The sequence below is a fragment of the Taurulus bubalis genome (genome assembly GCF_910589615.1).
Source record: "Taurulus bubalis genome assembly, chromosome: 9".
In the NCBI taxonomy this organism is placed as follows: Eukaryota; Metazoa; Chordata; class Actinopteri; order Perciformes; family Cottidae; genus Taurulus; species Taurulus bubalis.
The window spans coordinates 25,178,223-25,188,976 of NC_136597.1; the positions used below are offsets into that span (position 1 = coordinate 25,178,223).

The window sequence follows — 10,754 nt, forward strand, 5'->3', positions numbered from 1 at the left end:
CGGGGGGGGGGTGAGAGAGAGAGAGGGGGAGAAAGAGAGAGAGAGAGAGATTTAGGACGAGAGGGTGAGAAAGAGAGAGAGGGGGAGAGAGAGAGGGAGAGAGCGAGAGATTTAGGACGGGAGGGTGAGAGAGAGAGAGGGGGAGAGAGGGGGAGAGAGAGAGCGAGAGATTTAGGACGGGGGGGGGGGGAGAGAGAGAGAGGGGGAGAAAGAGAGAGAGAGAGAGAGAGAGAGAGATTTAGGACGAGAGGGTGAGAAAGAGAGAGAGATTTAAGGATGGGAGGGAGAGAGAGAGAGGGAGAGAGAGAAAGATTTAGGAAGGGAGGGAGAGAAAGAGAGAGAGAGATTTAGAACGGGAGGGTGAGAGCGAGAGAGGGAGAGAAAGAGAGGGAGAGAGAGTCCTGGGATTGTTGAAGTGATTCGTCGGTGGTCGTTTCTCAGGAAAGAGAAAGAGAGACTTCACGTCACATGAGAATTATTTATCATTAGATCTGTAGCTGCTCTTTCACACACTGTGTGTGTGTGTGTGTGTGTGTGTGTGTGTGTGTGTGTGTGTGTGTGTGTGTGCATACAGTATCTGGGTCTTCATCAAACTTTCATTGAGGCTGTCAGCTGGGCTCATTAAACATGAGTGCAGAACGCTGCCACCGTGGGTGTGGGATTCTGGGTAAAAAAATATCACAGCGCCTCCAGTCTGCATGGTGACACATTAACAGTCGAGATGTGTGTGTGTGTGTGTGTGTCTGTGTGTGTATGGAGAAAAATAAATCAATAATATTCATATTTTATGGAACAATGCATCAATACAAATGATCCTTAAATTTGCATATTCCACAAGTAGATTATCACTGCAATTAGAGATTATTTTCATAATCTGTTCATAATTATGTTGAATTAATGTAACTGCACATTGATGGACATCGCTGACCCATCACTTTCTGACGGTCTCGTTTGTAAAATTTAAGAAAATTGTGATTTAAAAATAAATATCGACAAATTATTTCAGCTTCATAGTTCATGGTCTCGTTGACTGATGGAGGTCATAGAAGAGGTCATTCATTAAATTTATTATTTTCATTGATAGCTGTTGTCGTTGGGCGGTTATGTGAGAGTGAGAGCGGCCTCTGGTTCCTCGCTGATGTCAGAGTGATGTCAGAGTGATGTCAGAGTGATGTCAGAGTGTCACAGACCCAGATCCCCTCCTTCGCTTCTGACCTTTCACAATAAAAGCCCCAGACTCTGCGGAACTGTTTACCAGAGCGAACTCAGACTGATGCATTTCCTTAAAAGGAAACTCAATAAAATATATTTCAGTAGCATATACAGTGTATGTGTGTATATGTATGTCTGTGTATATATATATATATATTACAGTAGTCTTGTATAGTGGTCTATGCACCAGTTTAGCTCAGACGCTGCTCTGAGTCCACAGGATCCTGAACCTTTTATTTATGTTGCATTTTTGTGTCTCTTATTTGTGCAAAAATAAGTTGATTAATTGGGGGAGGAGCCACATATTTACCGGTCAAAAATAAGTGATAAAAAAGGTGACGGCGTTCAGGCTCTGACGCCCTGAACCGTCAACTCGTTGCGTAACTTCTCTCCTCTCCGTCTGTCTCTCCCGCTGAACCTCTTTGTTTCCCTTTGATCTCCGTCTAGTTCATCCTGCCTCTCCTGGAGCTCAGCTTCTGTCAAATCAAATCTTTTTGCTCATATTGATCCCTCCAGCAAAGTGAAATCCCACGTGACTGCAAGTCATCGGGTGTCAGATGCTCTCTCTCTCTCTCTCTCTCTCTCTCTCTCTCTCTCCCTCCCTCTCCCTGCTGGGATGGATATCTGACTCAGTGTTACTGTCGCCACCAGCCGTCATCGCTCTGCATGCTGATTTAGATTTATGTGTCGTGCACGTTGCCCTTCCAACGTGCTTACTGTACGCATTATTATGACCAAACGTTAAATGAGTTTCTTTTATGCTCCTGCATGTTTAAAAAATGACACATATCCATTTTAGTTTGTACCGTTTATGAAGATACAGAAAGCACCCGTCCTCCGAATGGCTGGTTATGGAGCAAGTGCTTAGTCTTGGGGATTCCCTGTTCTTGGTTGCACTGGTTATGGGCTGAGATAAATAGACAGTGTAGTTCATTAGGTAGTCAGGTGGGCAGGAGGTTGGTTGGTTTATTGGTTATGTAAGTAGGTAGTTAGTTGACTCGTTTGTTTCAGCCTCTAACTCCCTACCTATTATATTAGATATTCCTTTATTAGTCCTGCAGTGGAGACACAGTAATAAGAGACATAGTAATAATCTAAAACAAGTAATATAGATAATAAACGGTTAAAAACAGTAATACAACAGTACAAATCTACTGAATACTGTGTGTTTTCCCAGGTTGAAGTGTATTTTGTGGTTGTGCAGCCTGACTTTCTGGTTCATGTCCGACTTGAGGAATGTCATCGCCGCCTTGAATAAGTTTCCTTTAATTAAGTTTCCTTTAATTAAGTCAACTAAACCAAATCAGCTGTTTAAAAAAAAAGAAAAAAACGTCTTTCTAACTTTTAATGAAGTAGTGAAAAGAGGAAAAAGTACAATTCAGCGTACCCTCCACACGGTGCTGCGTTCACAGACGTCCTCTCTGCCGCGTTCTTCTGTGCTTCTGTTGCCGAGCAGAAAAGATCGCAGCTGCTGACCTTTTTGAGCTCCGGTGTTCGCCGTTGGAGCCGAAGGAGCCGAAGGAGCCGCCGTGTCGATCCTGAGTGACCGCGGTTTGGTTCGTGTTCCGCGGCTGATCATTTGGGAGGGTGTGAGCGCGGCCTAATTGGTGCCAGTGCATGTGTGAGTGAATGACAGATGGGCCTCAGGATGGCTGCCATCATCCCCCGGGGGTCTGTGCATCTCGAGGGACCATACACACACACACACACACACACACACACACACACACTGAGAGTCCTCCAGTGTTTTGGAGGCTTCCATGTATCTCCAGAGACCAGAAATGGATCCAAAACGAGCCCCGCACACACACACACACACACTCTCACACACACATCTGAATGGGCTCCTCTCTCGTCGCTGTTCGTCTCCGCTCTGACCTAGAAAAGCAGCTCGAGAGCAGAGTCAACGAGGAGGCTCCCCGGGAGCGAAACCTTAATCAGGTCGGGTATCATGCAGGAGAAAGGAAAAGCCCTGAGATTTCTGTGTTTTTGAAAAGCATTTTGAAAGAAAGCTCAAGGCAAAATGGAAAGTGCGCTGAATTGAATGTATTATGGAACCTCCAAACCTTCTAATTCACACTGGAACCTTTGGATCAGAGGATTCAAAGGCACTACTTCAACCTTTGTATTGGTCTTATCTTCTAAATCAACACTAATTCTAGACATTTCCAGGGAAATCCTACTGTGACAAATTTCTTTTGTTCAATTAAATAGTTATGAGAATGCTGCGATTGTTTATTTATATTCTCGTTTGACACGTTTTGTCCGATGTAACGCATGAAAACAGTGAAAAAGAAAATCGCTGACAAATTTTCTGTCAAAGTTTCTCATTTTTGGTTCTTTATGCCACTAACGGTGATGCAAACACTGTCTGTAAACACAGTAACTGAGTCACCCGGCCACGTTATGTCAGTGCATGAAAAGAGCACCGATTAACATTGAGCAGAAGAAGGAGAAACAAAAACCTCCCACGGAGAAAATTACACAGAACGAGCGTAACAATGGCGCTTGAGCGAGTGTGTAAATGTCACGTGTGAGAAGTTGACACTTTGTCTTTTAGTAGATGTGGTTGTGCCCTTTGTTTAGTGTTGTTCATCCACATAACTTCATCACAGTCACATTAAACGCTCTGTTTAAAGCACAATTACAGGTGAAACACAATAAAAACAAAATGTTCTCAAATGTATTAAAATCTCTGCAACAAATGTATCAATGCAGGCGACACATTGGATTCTTCACACAGGAACGTCTTTTCTGCTGTTTTGGTTTGTGGACGGCTTGATGTTTTGCAACCGGCAAACAGGAAGTGACCGTATTTGGACTGAGGAGCGACCTGTCAATCACCTTGTAGCCCCGCCCCTAAAGCGTCCCATGACCATCGTGACCATCATTTACTAAATGAACATCATGCTGTATTGAAGAAGACTTGAAACTAGAGATTGAGACATAAACTCATGTTTACAATGTTTACTGAGGGAATAGATCAAGAGAGAAGTAGTCATTTATATAGACTTCTATACAACCAGAGGAGTCACGCCCTGGTGATCAGTAGAGAGAATGCAGCTTTAAGACACGAAGCATAGACTTCTATACAACCAGAGGAGTCGCCCCCTGGTGGTCAGGAGAGAGAATGCAGCTTTAACACATGAAGCATTGACTTCTATACAACCAGAGGAGTCACCCCCTGGTGGTCAGGAGAGAGAATGCAGCTTTAACACACAACGCATAGACTTCTATACAACCAGAGGAGTCGCCCCCTGGTGGTCAGGAGAGAGAATGCAGCTTTAACACACAACGCATAGACTTCTATACAACCAGAGGAGTCGCCCCCTGGTGGTCAGGAGAGAGAATGCAGCTTTAACACACGAAGCATAGACTTCTATACAACCAGAGGAGTCGCCCCCTGGTGGTCAGGAGAGAGAATGCAGCTTTAACACACGAAGCATAGACTTCTATACAACCAGAGGAGTCGCCCCCTGGTGGTCAGGAGATGGAATGCAGGTTTTAAGGCACTTTAAGGCTTCACTCTGCAGAACCTGGTTGGTATTTAACGAGGTAGGAAGTGAGATCGAGTTGTTTCGTCCACATTGACTTTTTTTGATTGTTGTATTTAGATTTAACTTAGCCTACAACTAATAATGATTTGCACAATTATTAACCGTATCTATTATTTCAATGACTAATTTGTCTTTTCAACAAAACATATGAAAAAAAGATGAATCCTCACCATTGAGAGGCTGAAACTATAATAATAATCCAAAAAGCCCGTTAACTTTCTGGCGTTGTCCTCGTCCTTAATGGATTGGAATGAAGTGTCCTTGATTTGAACACACACACACACACACACACACACACACACACACACACACACACAGACACCGTGTACATTCTTCTGTACTTTCATTTCTTGGACTCAATAAAAAAAGGGCTGCTGGCAGACGGAAGCAGGGAACTGATGAAGAGTGTCCGTCTGGAACCAGACGTCTATTAGTCGGAGTGCACCTCATCACGGAGAGACGGCGTTTTTCTTTTCCCCTCCATCTAATTCCCTAGACGGCTGTGCAGGGTCGACGTCAAAGAGGAAAGTCTTTTATCGTGCGCCATGTTTTTCACCCTTTTTCACGGGTTCATGTCCAGCTCGGTCCCACTGCTTCGCTCTCCGCCTCTTCACATCAGATTTGTGTATTTGTCGCTCCTGTCCTTCGTCTCGCAGCGCTTGTCATTCCTCCACCTCTCATCTGTCCTCCGCTTCCCTCCATCTCCTCTTGCAGAGCGCAGCATGCCTGTAAAGGTTGATGCTAATAATACCGAGGTGTCACTCCACCACTGCCGCACTTGTAAATACTATAGTATTACTGTTGTAAATACAATACCCGCCCTGCAGAAACCGGGGGTAAACATCTCCTTGAAGCCGTATTAACGGGGGTTGCTGGAGGGGGCTCAGGCGGTGAAGCATCATGTGACATTGCGGTGGTCTGCCGCCATGCGATTCAGAGGCCTGCGATCAAAATGAGACGATGTTGTGTGACGGTTTCACACAAAAAGCAAATCAAATATATTTTTACAATTTTATCACTGTTCTCTGTGAGAATTGCAAAGCGTATCCTAAAAGACGTTGATGTGTATCGATGTTTTCACATTTATGATATTGGATCATTGGCCATTGAGGCAATGGATTGATACATATCAATATCTATCTATATGTATCGATACATTGATATGTATCTATATGTATCTATACATTGATATGTATCTATACATTGATATGTATCTATATGTATATACATTGATATGTATCTATATATTGATATTTATCTATATGTATCTATACATCGATATGTATATATATGTATCTATACATTGATATGTATCTATACATTGATATGTATCGATACATTGATATGTATCGATATGTATCTATACATTGATATTTATCTATATATTGATATGTGTATAAATGTATCTATACATTGATATAGACACATTGATACGTATCGATACATATCAATGTATAGATACATTGACATGTATCTATACATTGATATGTATCGATATGTATCTATACATTGATACGTATCGATACATTGATATGGATACATTGATACGTATTGATACATTGATATGGATACATTGATATGTATCGATATGTATCTATACATTGATACGTATCGATACATTGATATGGATACATCCCTAGAATTTACCTGAAGGTTCAAGGATTGCAACTTTGTCAATAAATGAAGTTTATTAGATACAGAAGTTAACTCTACCAGAATAAATAAATGAATAAAATATCCCAACTCCTGGTGAATTTGTTTAACTTTTCCAGCGTTGTCATGGGAACGTCCAACTGTCTCCATGACAACTGAGATAAAAAAAATGCTCTGAGAATCTCCAAAAAAATCTGGCAATTGGATCTGGAGTTGAGTTTTTATTTGTCACAAAGTGTGCAGTTAGTTTACTTCCTGTCGATCAAAGAGTCAATAAGACTTTTCAAAAATCATCTCAACAAGAAAACAAAGGGGTAAAGACACAGAACAAAGTAAAAGTGAATCTCCCGGAAGCCTCGGTGCATGAAGCCTCCGCTGGTCAGACTCCTGTCTGCTGTGGCTTCCCCTAATGGCAGCCAGTGGATCTATGGGATCAATGCAGCCTCGGGGGAGCTCAGCGTTTCGACAGCTGATGAGATCTCAAAGGATTTAGCCCCGACCCGGACTCGGTAATAGAGTGACCTTTGACCCTGAGCCTCGCAACCAGGGAAATATCGAGCAACCAGGAAGTGAAACGCGGCGAGCTGAACGAGAGGGAAGGTTTACGTGTGCAAGTGTCAGAAAGCTATGGCTGGTAATCTCATTTAAATGCAAATAAAAAACAACTTCTTTACACAATTAAATGAACCGCTTTAGACCGCTCTTATTTTGAAATTTAAAAAAAGTGAAGGCACTGATTTACGTTACTCAATATTCTTCATAAACTTACATTTTTTTATGAATTAAAAGGTCATTAAGTCCTTCCAGATGAGTTTTTATTTGAATTCTTTTTTTTCTTTTTTTGTGTGCAAAAAAATGAAACACAAGGTTCAAAATCAGGGAGAAGAAATGAGCAGAATTATGTAAAATGAATGAATCCATTTAACTTAAACATTTGAAATATCTTTTTCCTCGTCGACAAATATAAAAACCTTCAGTCTGAGGAGTGACGCTGGTCATGTTCACAGGAGGAGTCGGAGGTCGCTGTTGGTTATTTGCTGCGGAGCTTTCTGGAGGATTCCCTTCAGACGTGATGCCTTCACTGCTGCTGGGAATTTCAGATGTTGAGTTTAGAACGGACCAATTGGCAACTATTCTGATGATCAATAAGTCATTCAGCAAATATTGAGGTTCCAGCTTTGAGGTCATGAGGTTTTTTTAATTGTTGAATGGACGAAACAAGTTATCTGAAGACATGAACTTAGACTTTGGTAAACATTTTCACTATTCTTCACACTTTAAAGGCCCAACGATTAATTGATCCATCCCAAAAACGGTTATTTCCAGCCGTAGCTGAGGTCAAGATGGAGATCAAGAGGGAGATTTGTTTTTTCTTCTTCCCTAACATGTCTTTTTCTTTTCAGACTAGATGGAAAACATCCAAATAAATACATATTTAGTTGTTTATTTTACTACTTTGTTTATTTGCATTTGTAGATTTCGGCTCAATTCACCAAAAGTGATCCTTACAGAATGCCTCTTTGTATATTTAATACAAAAAATAATCGTCTTAATGTCAGTAATTAACTGAAGAAGTTTCATGGTGATATCTATTAATACGTTTCTTTTTACGTTTATTTACCGGTAGTGTCTTTTTAAAAACTCTCTCTCTCTTTGTCTCTTTCTCTCTCCCTCCTCTCCTCAGTAATGTGTGAGCTGCTTCACTATTCTCAGAATTCACCATCAATCTTGGCGCCGTGTGTGTGTGTGTGTGTGTGTGTGTGTGTGTGTGTCAGTCTCTCTCTCTGTGTGTGTGTGTGTGTGTGTGTGTGTGTGTGTGTGTGTGTGTGTGTGTGTGTGTGTGTGTGTGTGTGTGTGTGAGCCTCCGAACTCCATCTCCTTCTTTGGTGAAGCATCTCGCGGCTCCGTCCCTCTTTGTCTCCGTTTTCTTTTCCTCGCCTCCACGTTCTCTCTCTCTCTCTCTCTCTCTCTCTCTCTCTCTCTCTCTCTCTCTCTCTCGCCTCTCACACCGGTTTATTAAATATTCCTCCCTCACCGCCGTCTGCTGCTCGTAGATCTGAATCATCGAAACTCGTTTAAATACACGATCTCCTCAAGCCGCTTGACTGAAAGACTGCCATTCATTTACCTTTTCACTATAGGAGCTGATCTGCATCTGAAAGTGCGTTACAGTTGGTGTGTGTGTGTGTGTGTGTGTGTGTGTGTGTGTGTGGATGCTTCCGTTATTCTCTCGCTCGCCTCCTCCTATGGTCACGGGGTTCGGTCTCTGTGCAGCTGCTGTACTTTCTGTTTGAACGATGAAGAGCAGGTTTCACGAGGCCAGGATCGCTTTGGGCCAAAATAATTGCAATTAGTTGTTTTGCATCACAGATGAGATATTTTAAATTTGAGTTTTTGTGAAGATCCTTTTTAGTGCAGAAAACCCCTCTTTCACAAAAACGCTTTTTATTCTATTTTTGTGGAGTTTTAGTTATTTATTTAAATATGTTATACTATTTTTGTATTATTATTATTATTATTATATATATATATATATTCTTTGGATTAATATTATTATTATTATCATTATTATGTTATTTATTTCTCTGTAAATAGTTACATGATAAAAAACATAATAAAATGTCATTAAAAAACAGTTTAAACAGTAAAAGAAGAGTTGCATCACATTATACACAATAAATAATCACATAGAGAATAAATCAAAAGGAGAATAATTTAGAAGATATTGCACGAAACGAGAGCTGTTAAACGTTTGTCATTCGACCCGGCGCAGTGGATTTGTCTTTGTCATGCTTTTATTTTGGAGGCGTCACACCTGCTGTCTGTCGCCACATGGGAACGATGTCACCTTTCACCCACATGTCACTCAGCGGCCAATCAGCTGAGGGGACAGGAGGAAGAGTTTCTGCCACCACAGACACAGAGCTGCTTCTATTTAAACATTTTTTAAATGTCTTTTTCAAAAACTGATCTGTGTGACGCTCTCGTTCTTGGTTCTCTGGCTGGAGGCGTGGAGCTGCCGCGGTCACGTCACGCGTGTTGTGTTTACATCCCCGCCAGTCACACGCCAGAAGACGGATGGTAAACACGACGGGCTGCAGCTGTGCAGCTGGAGAACGTTTCGGTCAGTCGAGGCTCGAGTTGTTCAATCGCCCACAAAGAGTGTGATCAGGGTGTGTGTGTGTGTGTGTGTGTGTGTGTGTGTGTGTGTGTGTGTGTGTGTGTGTGCGCGTGTGTCTGTGTGTGTGCTGACGTCTCCGTTAAAGCCGGATTATAACCGTGAATATGTGTTGTTGGACGTCAGAGGACGGAGATGATGAGAAGCTCTCTCCTGCTGGACAACATGTACTTATACACACATGCCTGTGTATAAGTACACCGTGGTGTAGTTCAGGGGTTCTCAACCTTTTGGGCTCCTTTTTCTTATATTAAAATGGCAATCTTTAAGATTTCAGTGCTGGTTGATTTCGTATTTTGTGCAGCTGTAATACTATTAGTTAAATAAAATATAGATCCATGGTGACTTAAGAGATATTTCATTCAATGCTAATCTTTGAAAATCTCCTTTTTCTTCATCATCGTCTTCCTCCTACCGTTCTGGTTTTCTGCAGAAACATGGCGGCCTCCGTGAAGAGGACCCGACCCCATGTAAAACCAAGGCTCCCATTCTAAACTAACGAAAGAAACCACAGTTTTAATGGGGATTAAATAACAATGAAAACAAAGTTGTGAATATGAAATAGATCCTCTGAAATGCAGAACGCTGGCCCTTTAAGGATGTTTTTCTCCTCATTTACAGTGAAATCCCAGCGGTCTTCATGATCTGCGAGCTGTTTTTCTTCCTTACAATGTCTCATTTGAGTGACTCTTGACTTTACAGGAAAAAAAAAGTCTGTTAAATGAGTACCGTTTTAAAATCGTCTGTCCACATACTTGACGTAGATGCATCATTCCGAAGATCATGTTTTGATGGACACAGTTCAGTAACGTTCTCTCCCCATGTGCTCTGTGTCCAGGCTCAGAGGAAGGAGGTGTTCCTCCAGGAGCGGTACGGACACTACAGCCTGACCGACCCCTTCCTGGCCCTGCAGAGGGACTTCGAGGGCGGCGTCCCCGGAGGAGACAAGGAGCGGCGGCCCCTGGGCTCCAGCCCCATCTCCGTCCTGGAGGCCGTCATGGCGCACTGCAGGAAGATGCAGGAGCGCATGTCGGCACAGCTGGCCGCCGCCGAGAGCCGCCAGAAGAGGGTGAGGAGGAGGAGGAGGAGGAGGAGGAAGGAGGAGGAGGAGGAGGAGGAGGAAGGAGGGAGTAGGAATAGGAGGAGGAGGAGGA

General features: G+C 42.5%; 1 protein-coding gene across 1 annotated transcript in view; it reads left to right on the plus strand.

Moving 5' to 3' along the window:
• The window catches only part of cttnbp2 (cortactin binding protein 2), a gene marked incomplete at its 5' end in the record, with an annotated part of 72,762 nt that overhangs the window by 22,359 nt on the left and 39,649 nt on the right, over positions 1-10,754 (plus strand). The window contains one exon of the mRNA XM_079223099.1: positions 10,439-10,669. Within this exon, the coding sequence (XP_079079225.1) occupies positions 10,439-10,669 (231 nt within the window). The remainder of the gene's footprint in view (positions 1-10,438; positions 10,670-10,754) is intronic.